This window comes from Anticarsia gemmatalis, chromosome 8 (genome assembly GCF_050436995.1).
Source record: "Anticarsia gemmatalis isolate Benzon Research Colony breed Stoneville strain chromosome 8, ilAntGemm2 primary, whole genome shotgun sequence".
Lineage (NCBI taxonomy): Eukaryota > Metazoa > Arthropoda > Insecta > Lepidoptera > Erebidae > Anticarsia > Anticarsia gemmatalis.
The window spans coordinates 4329999-4352118 of NC_134752.1; the positions used below are offsets into that span (position 1 = coordinate 4329999).

The following is a 22120-nucleotide window of genomic DNA, read 5'->3' on the forward strand; positions in this document are numbered from 1 at the left end:
AAAGGTTTTGTTTTGAAGATATATTAATTAAGTATATGTTATATGTATTAAACCACGAAAATAGTATATAAATTATTAACTGTAAAGGATAATTTGTTTTACCCCAAGGTTTTCCTATTTATCTGTCACTTAGTTACTTTTCACATGTAGTTAGTTAGTTTTCGCATCAGCATTTAAATATTATACTGGTAACTAAAATCAGTTAGTTATTTTAGGAGTAAAACATATTTTACATAACTATGTCTAAATAAAATACCCAACTAAATAGACTTTGCTTATTTATTAATTTATTGCCTAATTTAAAACTAGTGTCCTATCAGTTGAAAAGTATAAAAGTAAAACAACATTCTTAGGCAACATTTATTGAAAAAAAACTGTCTTTAAGTATACAAAACCTAATTAAAACATAAGGAACAAGAACACGTTACAAAATCATCAATAGAACAGCATTAATGATGTAGCCACATCATTTTTCTCTTCTTCCTCGAGCTAAGTGACGTCAGGCTCACATAGCCTATCCAACACATCGTTACTAACAGGTAAAGATTCATACCAAGGATAAAGTTCGCTTAGTATGACACCTTTGACACAAAGATTTAACAAATCTTTCCTTGCAGGGGTGTATTTACCCTAGGGCTAGAAGGGCTATAGCCCGGGCCGGTTTCCTCTCTTGGGTCTGCATCTTGTCGGGGTGAGGGGGCTTAGTAGAATTGAAAGGTTGGGGAAACAGTGATCGCGAGTAACAAAAAATTACTGCGCGTGTCCCTCTGTTTGCAGAGGACACAGGTGAGCGGGACAGGTGAGCCGTCAGTGGGAGGACGGGCTCAGTAGGCACTCACACTGCCCCGAGCTGACGAAGAGCCAGGCCGCTGCCGCCCTCGTCAACCGTCAGTTATCGTAAATCCGTCCATTCTTGACCGAGGGCCTTGCCTTAACCGGCTGGGTCGCGAGGAGACCACCTCTGTGAAAATCCCGAGTAACTCCAGCAGTGGCGCCCCCTTTAGGGGCCTTGCGTGGTCAGAGTTCATTCGCTTTGCGGGGACCCCCGCGCCAGAAAAACCAGACGCAAGCGGCCACTGGGGCACCTCCCGCCCTCCAGTAGTATAAGGGTCACCGGATTATGGGGCCTCTACCTCGGTGGAACGATACTTGCCACCACACTCGCGGGAACTGTTTGGATAATATAAATTTGAAAACGAACCCAAATGATGTAAGTGGGAGAGGCGAGAAGCTCAAACCCGAGGAGATCGGGGGCAAGAAGCCCAGCCGTATTGACTGCATAGCATAGTTGCGGAGGGTCGGAGCACGCCCAGTTTTAGCAAGTGTCAGACAATGACCCTAAGGACAAATTCACCATCCAGCTGGCGGACACCATCCTCACTCACCACTAGGCAGTGGTGGAGGTGGCCGACAAATCCGGTCACCTCAAGGGTGACCTTTATAAAGTCCCTCAAAGACGCTGCCAGGAACGTCAAACTGGCAGTGTCGGAGTCGAGCAGGCAGTATGCCACGAAGGAGAATTTGGCGCGTCAGGCCCAGAATTATCGCTTGCAAGAGGAGGTCGATCACATGTCACAGGCAACGGCATCAACCCCCGCGCCAGAAAAACCAGGGGCAGCGTCCTCAGCTGTACCTGCTAACGCATTCGCCACGCCACCGCCACCGCACCGCAGCTCACAGGTCTCCGGACCGAGGAGAAGCAGGGTAAACAGCCGCGTCTTACAGTGCAGTGGCTTCCAAACCGCCGTTCACTAAACCGACGGCTGCCAAAGAGTAGCAGCTCATCGGGAAAAATAGCAAGGCGCCCAAGGCCGACAAAAAAGGCAAGAAAATCAAAATCAAATCATTTATTCATTTAGGTCAAATATTGACACTTATGATAGTCGTTACAATTACTGAATCTACCACTAGCTCGGAAAGGGGGTGGAGCCTTATGAGAAGAGCTAGCAAGAAACTCACGGTTATTTATTAGTCTCTGATCATACCGTATGTTGGGAGCACCTACTAGCATGTGATAATAAGAATATGGGCAACAAGTGAGCACATTGGTTGTGAACAATATAAAATAAAAAAAGTGACAGTTTTATGATTAACATCAAATTGTATGTAACATCACCTATTTGCATCATTAAGTGCCCATATTTTACAATATTTAGACCTACTGCTACTGAGTTTATACAATTTATGGCAAAGTTCCCTAATTTCAAAGAATCCTAATCAAGCGAGCGACTATTCCTAAGAGCTATTGTCGTTTAGATACTCATCAATTCTGTAATAAAAGAAGGAGGAAGAAGAAGGCGCCCAATCTTCGGGCTCCAGCTGCAGCTGAAGGCGGCAAAAAGCGGTGCGACATATAGAGACGTTATTAGGGACGCAAAGGACAAAATAAACCAAGCCGACAATGAAATAGTCCGCTTCGGGGTTGCGGCTACGGGAGCTCAAATGTTGAGCTCCCAGGGGTCAGGGACCGGAAAAGCGGATGCCCTGGCCTCTAAATTGAGGAAAGTTATCGGGGAGGACACCTTTCGAGTGTCCAGGCCCACAAAGACCGCGGAACTGAGCATTACAGATCTGGACGACTCAGCCTGCCCAGAGGAGGTGAAGGTCGATTAAAGCCGATTTAATAAATAAAATTGATCAGGACAATGTAAAAAACTAATTTGTTAAAAATGAAAATAAAGTTTAGTTTTTTCATTCCTTGATGGGGCGGAAAGCTAGCGGAGCCCAGGGCGCGCCATCTTAAAATACGCCTCTGCAAGTGACTGCAATAATGCGCGGGCGCGGCGAGGGTCCTAAGGTCAAAGGGCGTAATCTCACTAAGTAGCATCGTATCACGGGACATAGTTACCAACCTTTCATCTAGTAGTGTTTTTGTTGAGTGAAAAGTAGCCAAAACATTTTAATTATAATACTCTAATGTGTTATGTCATCTACAGTCAGGGAAAATATTAACCAGAACACTATAGTTAGTTGTCGTTTTTTCTTTTAAACGTCTGGTCTTAAATAATATAGCTCGAAAAATAATTAATGGTACTTTTCGCACAAAATATCACAAACAATAAAATTACTAAGTCACTTTGATGAGTTTCCGCATTACTATTTTTTAAGACATGCCCATAGGGAGTAATGCGGAAAAAGTAGATAAGGAACTTTAATGCGTAAGTATCTTTTTCAACAAAGAAGAGAAAAAGTAATCAAGTGACTTAGTTACTTGTAACTCAACTGTCACAAATCAAATAATGTACTTAATTAAGTCTCGCGATTTTTTTCTTTTTTTTTTTTTTTTTTTTTTTTAAGACAGAAATATGGAGAAAAAATTACTGATTTTATTGGTATTTATAAGTCGATTTTGAACATTTTGTTACTTAATGACTTTTCGTTCTACGGGGACGAAATATTGTTGTGTAAATAACAAATGTCCAGTTAGTTCAACCCGAATATCGCAGATATCTGCTTTGAAATTTAGATATTTTGTATGTACAATAGAGTTGTATTCAAAGTCGATACGTTTTTGTATTCAGTAGCAAATGCACTCAGATACGATCGCCACGAGTACAATATTCCTGCTTTGTTGGATCTAGCAATACCTACTTATGGCCATTTGTGGTTAGCAAGTTGCATTGTGACTTGCATCTTTTTGTGCATCTATGAATGCTGTTATACACTACTACAAAGTCTCTTTTCTATTTTACTAGTGATTTTGATATCAATGTTTGGTTTTAATTTTAAACCAAAGCATGAAGCTAGTAGATATTTATTTAGTTACGAATTGTTTAAAAAATGTAGAATGAAGTAGATTAGGCATGCCATTTTTAGATATGGCGGCCCGGGTTTAATTTCCAGGTTAAGCAAAAAACTATTCACTGATTTTGGTTCCAAACTATTAGTACCTTTAGAAACTAAAGAACTATAGACGTTGACAGTAAAACGCGGCTCTGCTGAATAGCGCCTTACGTGAATATAAAATAACATAAAATACGCTGAAATAAAGAAAAACTAAAGAAAGAAATACCCTTACTACATTATTTTATAAAATAATATTAAATAACTATTCTATACAAGTTAACTTAATTACGGGGGTTAGGTCTCACGACTTAGCCTTACCCTAGAAGATTTGCGGCTTAATACTAAGTCAAACCCTTAAGCCATCTGGCTTATATCTATAAGTCACTGGTCTAAAGAATCCCAGTACTAAAATAGAAGATAATGTTCTGGCAAAAAATTGGTGATTGAAAAATGTAAAGTACTCTGCCGTCAGTCCCTTGGCTTGAATATTTGATGAGGCGGAAATGAGTTAGAGTGTGTCCTCATTTTCATTGTTGCGTAGTGAGTTATTTAGTCTTCTTGTTTCATATTTCTAGGAACGTAATATATTATGATATGGTTTTTTAATCACATTATAGTTATATGGAAATGAAAAAATTAAAATGGAAAACATTTGAAAATGACAAGCCACAGATATACTGCAGAGTACTGTAGCGCGCTTCTCTGTCATTATCGAGTATCGGCAACTACAACGGCTAGCTATCGAGAAAAACTGCATGAAAATATTATCAGCGTCTCTAGCTGACGTCGTAGGAACATTTTGTATGCGGTATATTTTAAACATCAAACTCTCGATACTTACTTGATAGTACCGAGTGTACAGAATTATGCTACTGAAATATGTCTAATACCTAATTGCATGTGCAAATTGTGCAATTATCAGAAAAGTGAGAAGCAATTGAACTTCTACCCAAAAACGTCGTATCGATTCACGAAGTAAAAACGCAGAGGTATTACCCCAGAAAACTTTATCCAAAGCTGACCCAGCAAAGTACGCGCGCTGAAACTTAACTCGTAGAACTGACCCAATGAACCATACCACGTTTTATTAACCAAATACTGTAATTTATTGAATCGGAACCAATGCACAACGAACTGTGGATTATAAAGCGTTAAAATAATAAATCGTTCAAAAAAAATAAACTCGCAAATTTCGTGTAAAAATATCACCCAGACCGTGATTTACGAAACCACAGTGGCGATGGTAAAACGGTAAAAGAAACATTTCCGCCAACTGACCCCAAATAAATAAACATAAAAATTTGACAAGGAAAACGAGGAGGGAACTGCAAAATAAAAAAAACGGCATAAAGAACAAACTTTTGACTGATCGACGAGAAATAACTTTTCTAATAGGAAACGGAGGGTTTGTTTCGTTTCTCTCAACAAAAAATAGATTGTTTTGTAATGAAATTCAAATTGTTAAGCGTATTTACTTACAAATCGTTTAATATCACAGAGACGCAATATCGGTGTACAAAATGGAGATTTCAGATTGAAATAATGTCGACAGATGGTCATAAATATTAATAACTAACTAGGTTCGACCCTCGGCGCTGTTTGGCTGTACAGTTTAGTGGTCCCGAGCGACAATAATGTAGGGACTCCTAAAGCAATACGTTTTAGTGGACTGTCTTATGTTTGCTTCTAACTTTCTCGATGTTGTACGCCTGAACTGTAGTCATGTTTATTGGTATTCTAGAGTGAATTACTTGTATGAATCGGTTCATAGAATTACTGATTTTCGATGGTAGCAATAAAATATTTAACAAATAAGCCCGTTCATTATTGAACTTTTCGAACAATGAGCTATTAATCACTGTTTCCAGGAAATAAGTAAATGAAATTACAGACAAAGAGTTGCGTGGTGTGAAATATTGGTGTAAAATATTTTTGACGTGCTTAACGGTACCGCAAAGATGTACTTATTAAGCATTAAATCCGCTTAATTATTTGTTAATTTAATTTTCTTTTACAAGATTATGGAAATAACAAATAATAAAGACCGATTTTATCCTTCATATAAAGACCACTGTGAACGCAACTACATTGAAGTTCTCCTCATAAAGTTATTAAAAATGTATAGAATATTCAAAGCTTTTCATACAACACAGAATATTACCTGTTTCTCTCCCTATCATCTGCACGCCACGTTAATGAGCTTTCCTCTCTTTATCGAGAGGAAATATCATATTTTTATATCAGGATTTTTACAAAAGACATCAAAGCCGAATTAAAAAAGGATGAACCTTTTTGAAAAATAAAAATTGACAACAAGATTTTTATTAAATCTGTTTGTACAGTAAAACTGTATTTGGAATATATAAAAAGAAACTTTATTTGGTCAGGTAAACACTGCTTTGAGAGATAAAAGCTTTGTAGTAGCTCGCTTCTCTATTATTATTGACTACCGACAACCAGTTACGAGAAGTTTTGTATGAAAATCAGTATCTAAAGTGTCGCGGAGGCAAGATTTTTTCTTTTAAATATCAATAAACCGAATTAAAACCAGTCTTACACTGCAGTATTTTGTTTCATATATGTCAAAAAAAAAAATATTATTTAGCCCAAATACATATTAACTTTTTTTCGTAACAGTAGTGTTTCTTTATAACGTTGCATAAGCACTTATGCCGACAATTTGTCGCTTACCTTCAGCTTAAAACTTAATTGAAAACGGTTTTAACAAAGTAGCACTAAAGATCAACTAAAAGATAAAAACTCCATGCATACAAAAATGCATTTTCCGCAATTTCATCACCCCAAGAAATAAAATGGGGTATTCTTTTACGAGTTTAAAAACCATCTTTTTAACTCTCGGTAATAACTTCGAATGAGGTTTACGACTTAATTGCTAAATTTATAGTATTTAAAACATTCTCACGGACTTACCACAAGTGTAAACGACTTTGAGGTAGGTTCGACTCCCGGTTCGGCAAGGTTTACCGAACATGTTACTGTCGGCCGACAGCACACATCTTCTTTTCCCATGGCACTCTCTCATAGCGGTTTCCGTGGCATATGGCTCCAAGCATGCTGTAAAAAATATGGTTTTTATCATCACGGTAGTAAAATACTTGTAAATATTTGGAAGTTTTTACTGTGTAGTAATTATGTACGCTTTTATCTTTCAGAGTGAGTTATTAATTGTAAATATGTTTTGTAGTTGTTTGTAATGTAATTCAGATTAATTGTGAATGAATTTTATGATTGCCGTTCTAGATTCGATACTTTTATAAAGCATTTGAGTGATCATGAAGTTATGATGTGTGGTATGATACAGTCTCCCGAAATACTTAGTACTTATTGAATTACCTCCTCTCATCGAAATGTCAGTATGTATGTAAAGTGCTTGACATTTATCCGTCCATACTTAATTAGTTACTCTGAGTTACGTTAGCAATAGCAAAATAGACTTATTGGGTACATTTTCATATAGTCAATGTGTTGAGTAACAGTATGCCAATAAAACAATTATAAACAAATCAATTAATGTTATGATTCTAAAAATAAAAGTCTGTTTAAATAATGTCTTTTTCAAGCAATTGTTCTTAAATCCAGCTTTTATTTTGACTGTCAAAAGAGGGATTGAAACTACTGCATTTAAAATCGCAGCTTTTCGTCATTACTACGTAGCTTTTTGTTGATGCCAAAATAATTGCGGTGGCGTTCGGACCATTATTTTTCAAGGAGCAAATCTTTTGGAGGAATACTGATGCTATTAAAGTTTTTTATAAATTAGTGTAAGTAGTAATAGTAAATGCCATCAAAAACATTCTGTAAAAACCTCAAGTCTCGCAGTAAAAAGTCGTGAGATCTATATAATACCAAGTCGAATAATCTATTTAGTCTCTACTTAAAGGACCTTCTGTCTTAAGTTATTACGTATGTTATTATCATGCCAATTTAAAAAAAAATACCTTTAAAACAAATAGACCGACCTGGCCATCGCATGATTTGATTATTAGTATGTATCACACTACACAGCACGACGAGAAGTTAATGCTCCTGAAATGTTAATGGCGAATTTGTGTTTTCGTGCGATGACCAAGTCGATCTATTTGTTTTAAAGGTATTTTTTTAAAATTGGCATGATAATAACATACGTAATAACTTAAGACAGAAGGTCCTTTAAGTAGAGACTAAATAGATTATTCGACTTGGTATTATATAGATCTCACGACTTTTTACTGCGAGACTTGAGGTTTTTACAGAATGTTTTTGATGGCATCTCACTTCTTTTTGTAGAGCGAACATAAGTCCAATTTGTATGGAAAGACGTTTTTTTTTTCATAATTCAACATATTTTCCTATGGGTATGTTGTTCAGTTTCATGGGCTAAACACCCTTACCCACCCTATACCCCCTCCCGTTATGCCTCATATAGTAGGTACCTGTTTACACCTATTTATTTTATTTTCTACAGTAATAATAATTCATTAACTGCAAATGTAACCTTGTAATCTTATACATTTATATAGGATTACAAAGTTATTGTTGCAGTTGGTGTATTTAGAAAACTGGACCGAAATTAGAAAATATTAAATTTTTCCCATGATTAAGACACTAAACGCTATTTGTATTCTAAATTCTAAGCTTCTAAGTCTGCTAGAAGTACCTTAGACTTTTGATGATCGGTGAGTCAGTGAGTCAGTGAGTCAGTGAATCAGTGAGTGACAAAATTCAAAATTTTAACAAGTTGTCATTCTTAAACTACTGGTTCAAATTGACTGAAATTTTAAATATACCGTGTTTATACAATGACTGATTAGTTGCTGGAAATCCAGGCTTCTTGTTTTATCCACAACGAAATTATAGGGGTGTCAAAAATAGCCCGAATTGCTTCGAGAAAAGGATGTTACGGCCGTGCCGCTTTTTTTTTGCTCGACTTGCGGGGGCACTTTCGTGCCCCCAGATGTTTCTGTATGTCCATTGTCCAATGTCCATTTTTGCTGTAATAATAGTCAAAATTTTCAATAAAAACCAAACTAAAACTTAACTTGGCGACTTCGGATAATGGTTATCGGAATTGGCAAAAATATGCAGCGGCTCGAAGTGCGTGCCAAGAGCGCTTTCCATGTAATCAAAAGAACTCGTAACGGGGAGACCTAGTTTCTGAAGAATTTACAAAATAACAACATCCCGATTACATTTCTTCTGCGAAAAGACTAAGTTTTAAGAATAGAAGTAAAACCTGCAGAGGTTCAATGACACGAGTAATGCTTCTTCGAAACTTTCTTCCTTCTAAGTGGGGAATATTTAGGGGATGCGTGCCAAAGTGGCTCGTTTATTACGCCTTCAAATTCTGAGAAATTATATGTTCCACCAATTCAAACACTTACAAATTCCCGCTACCGTCTTTGGATATTAGCAAGAACTAAGAAGTTTTGACTAAAAGTTTTGTATACTTCAACAGAATTTTCCTATGGTATAATACCTGCCTTGCATGTAAGGACATTGTGCGAAATTTGGTGGCAGAAAGTTATGATTTTTTTTTAATCTTATGATTAGGTTGCTCATTGCTGAACTTAAAGAAGTTAAAGTTCTTTATAAATTATTTGAAAACGCTCATTTTCAGCAAGTTTAAAACAAACACAATCAGTATAATTGTAGTATTTTTTTTTATGTATATTATTGTTTATAAATTTAAATATTAAAAAAAGCCGTACTAAAACTTTATGCAAAAATCATTCGTTAAATATACATTAAATTAATTTATTAATTGAATTACCAATAGGTATTACAAAATTGAAATATAAATCTTAAATATTAATGCCATGAAAAAAAAACATCATCCTAAATTTGTATAACCAATGTTTATCCGCGCTACTCGATTGTTCATTCTTAATGCGTCCATCTCTAATTTTAGTTCGGAAACCGCACCCCACACTCCCACAAAGAGGGTAGGCACATTATTCAGCCCTAAGTGAGCGATAAACGCGGCTGGAAAACATCAAATCGATAATGGCCCTCATTATACTGTTCGTCTTATATAACTGAAACTTTTTTGTTCGGTCCCGAGTGGTGCTTTTGTAGAGATAATTATTTTTAGCGTCGGAATCAAGTAATTGACTTGAAAGTTTTTGATTTTTATGTTAATTGTAGTGTTAGTAGCTGAGTCTATTGTTGTTTTCTACTATGAGAATAAATGATAAACGTACAATTACTTTTTCTGGTTGCAGTAACGAGCAAGTTTCGTTACTGATATTATGATAGTTGGTTTTTGTTATAATTTTACCATCTGTATAGCATTTTTTATATTAACTAAGTGCCCTTATATCGACCGATTGATTTTTTGTTATTCTTCTAACCTTTATTCGGTATTTTTGCAAGGTTTTGTTTATGAACCCAAACCAGTCATGAACTTTTCCCGTGTATATCAAAACAAAAAAAGAATGTATATGAAAATCGTTCACGAAGGCAAAACAGTTTCATCGACGATTCGAAATTATGCAAAAAAACTTATTATTTTGATTAAAACAACTGGGAGACGGCGACGAGGTAGACCCCGTAAAAGATGGAGAGACGACCTTGACACCTTCACACCAGAATGGTATCAGACCGCCGGAGATAGGCTACAATGGAAATCTATGGGGGAGGCCTTTGCCCAGCAGTGGGACGATACGGGCTAATAATAATAATAATAATAAAACAACTGTCATTTTATTTTAACAGAGCACCCTTCATTTAAAATCTGAATGATTGTAAAAGTTTCTATTTATATCTGAGAGACGAAAGCTCTTCAGTTGTTATAGTTTGATAAATATTTATTCCAAACTCAAGATAATGATAAACGACAACTAGTTTCAAATTCACTTGAAGATTAAATCAACGTTGTCACTCGAACGCTTAGATTTTATAATCGAATAATAGAATTTCTGAAGAATTCAAATATCATTCGGATCCGCTCAGCCTTTTCACATTTCTACCTAAAATGTAAGAATCTAAATAATTTATTCAATAAACAGGCTTCAATGGGCTGAATTTACACGTTAAAATTAAATTAGCGATTCCGACCGAGGAACGCTTTCATTTTCAAATTAGGTTTCCTTGAGATGGAATTTGAGATGATAAAAGTACTAAAGTATACTTATTAATTTTCTACCTAAGTATTGTTCATTCATTATATTGTGCTACGTGCTTACAAGTTTTTGCAAGGCTTCTTACCAATATTAATAAATATTTTGCGGTTGATTTTTCTTATAGGTAATTAATTAATTCAATAAGAATTTTGGTTTTCTTCTAACCTTTGGGAACAGACTTATTATAATAGTTTTAAAGGTAGTTGTATATCTCGCAACCTTTGTTCAACCTTAGATGCGTATTAAAAATAATCAATCGAAATATACTCGAGAAACGTAATACGAGACGAACACAAGACGTGCTAAAATAAAAGACGAAATAAAAAGAAAATTCTTTGATCAGTATCAACACCGTAACGTTTCATTACACAGTAATGAAATAACAAACCAAGCAGCAATAACACAAACAGAGCATCGAACCGATGACATCCATCACTGGAGACAAAGCGAAAATGAAAAAATAACACCACGAACAGGAAGAGGGAACAAAATAGATTAGAAACAACGTGATGAGTTTCACAGGTGAACGAAGTTTCAAGGGAAGTAGATAATGGATTGAAAAAGGTAAGTTTTAAGGCGATTATTTCGCTGTGATTGGTGTTCCTTGTCAGGTTTATCCGATAACGAGATCGGGAGTCAAATGGTGGGGTAAACGATGGATTGGATTAGTAACGGGAAAATTACTTTTTAGAGGAAATAAGTTAGATGAAAGGCGAAAAAGAATGCAATGACTTAATAGCTTGCTTTGACTGCAATTAAGTAATGTTTGATAATTTTAACACTTCTTTCAACAATGGACAGCATTGCAGTGATTATTAAAATTGATTCAAAATATCAAAAGTTACAAATTTCATATATAAATTCTTGATATCTTGACATGAGTGGAGTAGAACCAAATTGAAGTTGAAACATATTATACGAGTACCTAACCCGCATAGAATTTCCTACAATTCAGGTAGACAATTCATTCACAAACTTTGCATGTATAATATTAGCCGGATTTAGTAGAATCTAACTCAGTGGGATAACGATATTTAGTCTCGGTATTAATGTTCCGACTTACATAACGGCTGGTATTGTATCAGGTTATTTAGTTTAGCCTGAGGTGGAGCCGAAATCAGTTAGCCTTAGTCTGAGAATTACGTACTAAACTCGATTTGTGGAATTAGAATATACTAGTGTAAAAGTTTATTAACATGAACAACCTTTTTACCTTTGTGTAAAGGTATTTCTAGAAATATATTTATTTGTTTTACATTATTGTGCTTTTGATCAAAGGAAATTAATGAATTGGTATTGTTTGCTTTAAGTTTTATTAATGTGATATAAATTTGCGTTGTTGTAATTATTTTCAATGAATTAAACAGTTGTTTTAGAACCACTTATGTGTTTGAAATTGAACATAGTTTTCGAATACATAATTAACACTTATGTGTGCGTGAATAACTTGTCCCTTAGAACTATGTTGATAAAATATCAATGTGTATGATTGATGATTATATTATTTGCGTTTGGTCTTCAACAGTTTTAAAACAAAACATTGAAAATTCATAGTTCGTGGATTCAAAGCCAAATTCATTGAATCAGTCTTAAGAATATGGAATAAGAAAAATATGTTCAAGGTGATCAACATTTACTTACTTTCTTCCTTCATTCCTCTAGGTTGCGGGCACTGTATTGAATCATATTCTGTTCTGCCATACTGCGCTGAGTAGATCGCCACTCTTGAATGAGGATTACAGCTCAGGTGAAGGACATCATTCTCACAACCAACTTTGCTTCGGAACTCATCTGCATTAAACAGAAAATAAATTAAGTCGCCTTTAATAAAATTTGTTAAGTTTACGTACCACTCATAAAACTAAACGAAAAACGTTCTGCAAAGGATAAAAAGAGCTGAGCTTGTAAACTATCTTCTTAAGACGTGACCTAGCTGCCATTTTATACAGCCATGTTACTCAAAGAGCATTTTCATATAGAACCTGAATTATGTTTTAAGCAGTTTCTGGATTTTCTTTGAACGAACATTACGCTATAAAAGAGTAGTATAGATGACAACACGACCTTCCCTTCTTTGCTTACCTTCGGGTAGCAACAAATACAATCTTAGAGCTCGCAAACAAATAGTACTTACCCCTCACAAAGGAAGTAACAGGACAAGTTGGAAATAAATCGAATCGAATTCAAATCTCGTTTCACATTTCTATCAAAAAGGAATTTGTCATCAGAGAACGTTTTAAAAATCTCTTTGAAAACGATTTCAAAAAGGGACCGACGAGAATAGGAGGCACGGTAAATTCTTGTTGCTCACTATAGAGAAAAAATGGTCGGGATTCGATTTTACATTTCATTGCCAGTATTATGAATAATATCTAAGCTTTTACCTGACAACAACGGCTTTGTACGGTACATGAAATTGTTATACTCAATTCAATGAAATCATTTAGTACATTGAACTGTACCTACGAAGGTACATTAACATAAAAAAATTCTTCCTTAATCCTCGACTAATCTCCTGATTACTGCACAAGATTATCTCAAACCGACTATATTTTTAATCATGCACCACAGGGCACAGAAACCCACAATAGATTTAACAAGCTTAAGTGAACTAAAATAGTTGTTCAAAGTTTCAAGTTTATAAATGGTGTGTACTCACAGGGACGGCACTTGTAGGCGACCTCAACGAATCTTCTGGAGCCAGGGCACGGGTCGACGCCAAAGGCCTTAGGGCTTGTGTGGAATTTACACTGACGCTTTTTCTGACAGGCTTCCACCACAGTCTGTAACAATGAATACTACGCAAATTAGTTAGTATGCCTATTCTAGCAAAACTTTGAAACATAGTTTGCCTGCCCAGAGGTAAATTTAGAAGTTATGCTTAGTTTCCAAAGTCGTATTTCAAGGGTAGCTTTCTTGCTTTGTTGACGTTTTAAAAGTTAATGTGTTTGGGACTATGTTTGGTTTGGTAATTTAGTTTCGGTAGTCGCTGGCACGCACCTATTACGCATATAATCAACTGAAGCAACGAAATTTTTTAACAATATTTTTGTAATAGTATTCGAATAAACTAGTAGGTTATTAGAGTAGGTAATGCTTTTGGGGAATTTATGTCCTAAGAACCTTTTATTGCGCCTTCAAAGTCAAAGTCTGAAAAGACAGCCTATAAAATAGATTCCAAAAAATAATTCTACTAGTTTCACAGATTTTATCTTTTATTCTCAACCAAGTTTTGTGTCACAAAATTTTCAGTTCTTTACCAATTACCATAACAAATACAATTTATTGAAAACCGAAATTCAATTTTACATTGAACAGTTTATAGACGTATGAAATGTTATTGCTTTATTGAGCTTAACATTAAATATAATGCTTCAATACCATTCGTATTAACGCATCCATTCAACATATTTTATTAAGCCCATTGTATTTTTACAACGAACAATAATATCGTGAATAAATACAGAAATTAGCTATCAAATGGTTCGTAAAGAAAAACAATAGGGAATAATACAAGTATTTTTGTAGTCTCCAACGAAAATATTCGTAAAATATGGAATGGAAGTCGCATACAATGTCGAGATTAGAAAAGTGACAACGTAGGCAGTATTGGCAGATCCTCGTAAAGTCGACTTATTGCCTAAACACATCAGAATGAGTAATAAAGTTTCGGTGAAAAAGAACGCCTGTAACATGTTCGGTATTTCACTAAATAGATGTTTGGGAACTCATAAAGTTCCTCGTAAAGTATAAAATGCGTCCGAATGAAGGAATTTTGTTATAAAATAAGGATTCGTCGCATTTTCCCGTGGAGCTTGTATATCAGTAGTAAAGTTATGTGTAAGCTGATGTTGGAATTTATAGTAAGCGTAAAATCTTCCGCGCTGGCTTCATCGTTACGTAGATAGGATCATAGGATTTTACTTTGAAGTCGGTGTTGTTTTTTTTTAATATTAGATGACGTGTTATATTACTATGAAATACAGATTTATTTTGAAATTTTCGCTCTTTTTATTTATCTCTATCTTTGTTTTAGTTTTGTCATTATTTTTCTTTTTAGTCTTCACTGATTTATAAAAAAAAACATAATGGTTTTTCTGAAAATGTATGTATGTATGACGAACTGTCGGTACCATCGAGTATCGAAAGTTTGATACTTGAAATGTACTGCAAAAATAGTTTCTTCGACTTTCGCTAGAGGCGCTGATCATATTTCCATACATTTTTTTCGATAGCTAGCCGGTTAACGGTAGATGATAGTTGTACAAAATTGTGCTACTGTATTTCCAGCTGTTATACGCTATGTTACAACATTGAAAGGCTTTGACAACATAACTACACCACGAAATTGATCGCGTGACTAAATAGGCATCATTATTTGATTATGCTTCATGCCAGAAGCATTTCATTGCTGTCAAGCTGTCATCAAAATAACATAACTGACGTTTGAAGACAAGACTTCTAAATAAATGTGATAGATATTGTGGAAAAGGAATTTTGTATCGGTTGATTGATTGCTGATGGAACACAAAGTTTATAATTAATGGATGAATATTGTTTGGTTGCAAAACTGTTCGTTGACGTGAATGTTCGATACGATAATTTCGAGATTCTGTCGTCCTAACGTCATACACTTTAAAGTTTGACATATGAATGTGTGCTTAAGTAATTTTGCATACAACCTCATATATGTGCTGATCGGTTATCGCTAATAAAAGAGATTGACTGAGTCATTCTTAATTTATAAAGATTGTGATTATCCCAAATTATAAATAATATTGTCTTATTATCATCGGAAACTTATAGTATGTTAGTAAAATTTTCAAATACATTAAATTTTTCATAAAGTTCAGCACTTTTGGGTCACTGACACCATTTAAACAGAAAAGTAGGTCCAAATAAATAACACGAATGTAAACTAAACTACATTATAGCTGCTCTCTTTAGCTACAAAATACCTACAAACTGAAACCTTCTAGTTAGTTCAATTGTGAAACAATGCTTCAAAGACGCCCACAACAGATTTATTTTCTAGAAATAACAGTAAAGAAATGGATGCAGCGAGCATCTTCATTTTCTTAAGAAAGAACAAGTGCATTATTATGACTGAATAATACAAGCGTAAGTAGTTGAGACGGTTGTCGTTCGATGTCGTTATTTGTATAGACAATTTAAGAGCAAGTGCTTCTATTAAATGCCTATTTAACTAGAGTTAACGTGCCTGCATTATTGTTTCATACTAAAGCCTACATCCTTAATATTATCATGATGTATTGTTATGTTTTTAAAGACAACTGCCGCATTATGAATTGCTCTTGTGCCGCGGGGACTTATACAAACAACGGACGCAAAGTGCAACAAGACCCGAAACAATCATTTGTGGATCGCACAAATAATAATTGTTTCGTGTGGGAATGGAACTCACAACCTCCCGACGCAATGGCAGCGGCGACTAAACTAAATCAGTTATAGGTACTGCCGATTCTTTGAATATTTTAGCAATAAAGAGCTAATAATTCGCAAAATGAAATAGTCACAAGGCGTAGGTATGAGTAAATGTTGGTATCGATAAAATTTGAACGCGATGCGCGTCATACTACGCCAAAACAAGCCACTCCTGTGTGGGGACTTGTCGATAATACTATGGGTTATTTTCATATTGAATTCAAAACACGATGTAGGTATATAATGTTCAATAATGTTCGCAATTCATTAGCAACATAATCATGTAACCACTTCACCAAAAACGTAATTCAATCTATGGACTGATAATCACGAAATTTACATTTCATCAAACATTGTGGCTAATTTTCACTTTGCATTAGAATTGAATTACCGTATTTGTGTTTCAGAATGATTAAAATATATTAACATAATGTTGTATTTGGTTGTTTGCATGTTTGTAACGGATTCAATGATAAAAATGTGCTATTGATTTGTACTAAATGTATATGTTACTGTAAAAGCCCAAACAGTGGCAAATCCTAAGATTTTCCGGTAAAACCTAAGATTTACCAACTCTCAATGGTAAAAGTCCGAACAAGCCAGAGTTTAAAAACTATGTTACGATATATAAAAAAAATCCTCCTTAACTATGTTTATAACTATTTCACGGTATAATTATATACTGTGACATAGTTATAAAGAAGGAGTTTTGGGCAAAGCGACATGGGTAGGTTAGGTTAGAAAGGTTAGGTTAGGCTTCGTGGTTATTTTTTTTTAACCACCCAGAAGGAGGAGCCCCGCGAAGCGGGGCTCCGGCGACATCTCGACATCATCAAGTGAATATAGGTAAAAGTTCGAAATAAAAGAATTGTTCGGACTTTTACCATTGCGAGTTGGTAAATCTTAGGTTATACCGGAAAATCTTAAGATTTACCACCGTTCGGGCTTTTACAGTAACATATACAACTAAGTTTATTTTGTGACCATTATCGTGAATTGCATATTAAAATAGGCTAAAAAAAGTATTTAGTTACTTCTTAAATAACATCCTCTTTAATTACACTATCTTCATAATAACTTCTATAATCAACATTAAATTTCCATTACTGTGCTTAAGCAGCAGACTGACAGCTGTTAACATGACTAGTATCATTTTTGACAACAACTTCTTGAAGTTTTGTTCAGCACATCCAATATATTATTGACTTCATTTTAACTTATATACTGCTTACTTTAGCTTTTCTGACACAGCTATCAGTACAAAAAAGAAATATCAAAATAATTCAAAGAACCATCTAACCTGCAATGCACTAGGCCACACGCACGACGTATCTCCAACCACCTCGACAGCCACTGGCTGGTACTCCGCCAGGTCCGATGCACAGGAGCCTTGAGTCGCCGACGCTCCGTACTGCGCTATCTGTATACTGATGGTAGTGCCTCGAGGACAGATGAGCGTCACCATTTCTTCATCACAGGCCGCTTTTTGGTGTGTCCGAAGTGTGCCGAGAAGGAGTTCTGTGGAAAACGAAAACAATTAAAAACCAACTGATGACTGATTAACTTGGCTTTGTTTACATACAAAGTTTCATCTTACCTATTTTAGTCGCTAGGGGTAATTTAAAAACAGTTACATATATTCGATCTCGGGTTTTTAACTATCTCCATGTGATGAATTAAATTGCTTCAGAAGTTTTGCCAGAAAAGCGTAACAGACATGCAGACGAGGCTCTAGTTGACTAACTCAGTTTCAACTAATGTGACTAAAAAGTTTCATCACTTATTGTAGTCGCTTTTGTCTCGGGTCTTCAACCATTTCGATGTTACGTTTCATTATTTAAATGAAACGTAACAACGAAACGAAGCAATTTTGCTTCAGTAGTGTTGTCATAAAAGCGTAACAGACAGGCAGACAGACAATTTTTGCATTTCAAATATTACTAGGGCAGAGGCTAAGGTTCAAGCCCAATATCTAGGGCAATAGTGGTTTTTAAAGGAATCGTGGGTTCGAACCATTGTACAACTGGTGTTAACCTACTTTTAAGACAAGCCTTGGTAAACTAGACGTTCAGTTTAAACGTTCTAAAGTTACTGGTTTGTGATTATAATATATTCAGAGAGTTTTGTTATGGAAGATAATAGGACCTAATATATGTACATATAATTAGTGATATAGATACCATGTTATCTGAATCTACTTATAATAATAGTAAATTAAATTGATTATGAATTCCGATACGAATAAGATTCAGTTGAGATTTTATTCATTTCTTTAATGTGTAAAGTCAGCAGCATTCTTTATGTTTATACAACATTTATTTACATTAACGATTTACATAATTACGACTTCGAAAAACACATACGCCATTTTCAAAATGGTCACCTCCATTGATTTTCAAAAGAAATTAATCACGAAACCGGTAAAAACTAAAATCGAAAAGGCATAACTGTAAAACATTCTAAACAAATACTACAAACTAGGTTACTTTAGGTACTAAAATATTCCCTGTTAATACTTCAGACCTCATCAAAATACAGTGCAAAATTAAACGCTAGTTAAAAGCTAGAGTAATTTTAGGTCCACCATTATCATTATACTCCGTAATTACAGGCCAGGTAGTAATAGGACGCCATAATTATAACTATTAATTCAGTGTTTCGGTTTACTAACAATTTGTAGGGTTAAGAAACAATATGAGAGAATTCTTTAGTTTCATTGAATAAAATAAATAAATACGATGGCCAGGTCCATCTATTTGTTTTAAACGTAAATTATGTTTAGTATTGGCATGATAATAACTTATGTAATAACTTAAGACAGAAGGTCCTTTAAGTAGTGACTAAATAGATTAATCGACTTAGTATTACATAGATCTCACAACTTTTTACGGTCGAGAGACTGAGCTGTGAGACTTAGAGTTTTTTACAGGATGTTTTTGACGGCATCAGATTTTCATACAAAATTTCTCGAAAGATAGCCGTTTGTCGGTAGTAGTTACTAGTAGAGAATCGAGCGGCAGTATTGAATTTTTCACATTTTGAATTCAACATTTCAATTTGAAAAATTAGTTCCTTTAATTCTCACTAGGGGCGCTGATCAGTTTTCTATACAAAATGTCTCATCCACTATGACATTGTACCGCATTATAAAAAGTAGCAATTCCTCTAGATAGTCAGGAGGGCAGTTTCATAGAAACTAGCCAGGGCACAGGTGTCTATTTAAATTGGTTAAGTGTGCACACACAGGTGCACTCTCTATTCAGTCGCGTTCACTGCCATCTCGCCACAGAGCTTGATATTACAGAGATTACGACCACACATTGTTTGCCTTAGTTTGCTTGACATTTTGGACAGATAGCTCCGACCGTGGTTTGAAGCTCTGTACGAACTAAACGTCCAGCAAACCATTTAATTTATGATAACATAACACTAGCAATATCCTTTAGACGACTCTCAGAAATTATATTTTTTAACCCGTTACTGCTCGGCAAGTGTCTCCTCTTGAACGAGGGAGAGGTTAGGCCTTGAGTCCACCACGCTGGCCAAGTGCGGGTTGGCGGCTTTGCTTGTCTTCATAAATGTTAAGAACAAATTCTAGGCATGCAAGTTTTCATCACGATGTTTTCCTTCACCACTAGAGCAATTGACAACGATTTCTTATACACACATAACTTCAAAAAGTCTTTATTGCGTTGCCTCGGGTAAGATCCGTTGACTTCTTACATAGAAAGTGCCGACTTATACCATTCGGCTAACACTGCTCTATATATTTTGGAATTAAAATAGGAAACCCAATAAAACTCAAATAAAATCTGAACATTTGATATTTGGTTTCTAACTTCATAAGACAGTGAACATATTATTTTTATATTTTCGACTCACATCACAGCATTTACTAATATTAAACTGTCAGTGTAATCCGTAGTACATTGCGTGGTCTACGAACGATGACAGGTCTATTTACCTTAGTGCCTCAGCTGTGTATTGCAAATAAAATGAAAAATACACAGCGTCGGCTGAGACACGATTTATCAATCTTCATGATCACCGGAGATGGCATTCAAATTTTTTACAAATCGATGTGAGTGTCTCGTAATGAGTTTTGCTTGACAGATGTAAATTGAAGAGACGGAGATTTTGCTACTTGTTTATTTTTAAAAGTGTTTTGTTATTGCAGCTACAATTGACAAAAATTAAACAGAGTAAAGGCAAAAGAGTAAAGTATACACTTTTGTGGTTCATTTCTTATAGTCTGCTACAATCTTTATCGATCCGGTTTTCACACATGCCTTTATATTATAAACTTTCGATAATACGCAATTGTGAAAGCCCAAGAAAGAAAAGAAAAATAATAAAGTCCATCAAAAAGATAAAATATTATCAGAAAGAAACAAAAATATATACATATATTTCTAAAAGTTGAAGATATTGTTTATATATTTGATTGAACGCGCCAGTTACAGAAAGAACTGGTCCGATTTGTAGTCACCGTTCACTAACAGAAATTTACATCAGTTAAGTTCCATTTGATGCTGAATTTCATCCAAAATGTTGCAATGACATACTGTCAACGCGAATGAGACTTAAAACATTATTATAATAAGTACATGTAATGATTGATCGTCATGGTAATGCGTCAATTTAACATCATAAAGGATAATGTTAAATATTGCCAATATCGCTTCGCCACTCAAATTTAATTTTATGTGAAACATAATACATTTTATGAGCCATCAATATCACACCGTCTGGCATAGAATCTTATTCGTTTAGTAAGATATCGTAAAATATAAACAAAGAAAGATATGGTTCATAACTCAGTTTTTTATGATCTGATTGAAATGATCCACTGCCATCTCGATTGGAGATTAAAAAATATGCGATACCTCTTATATTAGAATAGCATTTTTTTGTTAAAGACCCTAAAGTTCCGTTTCTTGTCCTTTGGTAAAGTGTCGGATAACCCATCCAATATACTTTTCGTTAGAATTTGCAGAAAAATATATAAATTTGTATTTTTACTGCAGAATTTGATACTTTTTTAGCATTGTGGCCTTGTAATTTATTTTAACTGTCCTTTAAGAAAGCTGCCAGTGAAACTATCCATACATCAATCAGTATCATAAAATTGAAAGTCCGAATGTGTACGTTTAAATTGATAAGACAGTAAAACACGTCGAAACAGATCAAGACCCGGGATCAAACACGAACTACACTTTGGTAAAGAAGTACCCTTAGAACTGTTTTTTTTTTTTATTTGACTTATATGAAATGGAACCGCGCTTGCCAGCTAGCCAGTAACACTTATTTCTTTCTTCTTGCATCGTCTAGTAAACACTTGGCACACTCACCATCATTGGCAATAGTGAAATACAGCTCTCAAACAGAACATAGATCGTGCCACACTTTCGCACAACCCTTTATTAAAATAAACGTAACCTTTTATATTTTTACCAAGAATTTCCTCCCATTATCCTCAAAAGCTACGAAAATCTTGTACCCTTAGATATAATTAAAAAGATATTCGATGAACCAATTACGTATTGTTAGTAGTACAAGGGTAGTATAATTTAAGATGTAATAACACTAATTGGGTTTGTATTAGCCGCATAACAATTTGAAGGCACCGACGGTACAGTACTGCGGGATCGTTCGCTATACTGTTATGAGGGAATATTATCATGACTTTTATGTTAGGTGTGACGTAATATTAGTTTTCTTCTGCGGAATATTGTGGAAATCTTTTTGTGAGGGTCTGAAATTGAGGG

At 35.0% G+C, this 22120-nt stretch overlaps 1 protein-coding gene across 3 annotated transcripts in view; it reads right to left on the reverse strand.

Moving 5' to 3' along the window:
• Positions 1-22120, reverse strand: part of LOC142974600 (uncharacterized) — a 100307-nt gene that overhangs the window by 22986 nt on the left and 55201 nt on the right. For 2 of the 3 annotated variants that reach the window (XM_076117035.1, XM_076117034.1), the window contains exons 3-6: positions 17653-17870; positions 13567-13705; positions 12549-12698; positions 6718-6861 (exon numbers count right to left, since the gene is read on the reverse strand). In XM_076117035.1, coding sequence (XP_075973150.1) covers positions 6718-6861; positions 12549-12698; positions 13567-13705; positions 17653-17870 — 651 coding nt within the window. The remainder of the gene's footprint in view (positions 1-6717; positions 6862-12548; positions 12699-13566; positions 13706-17652; positions 17871-22120) is intronic. The other variant, XM_076117036.1, reaches the window with a different exon arrangement.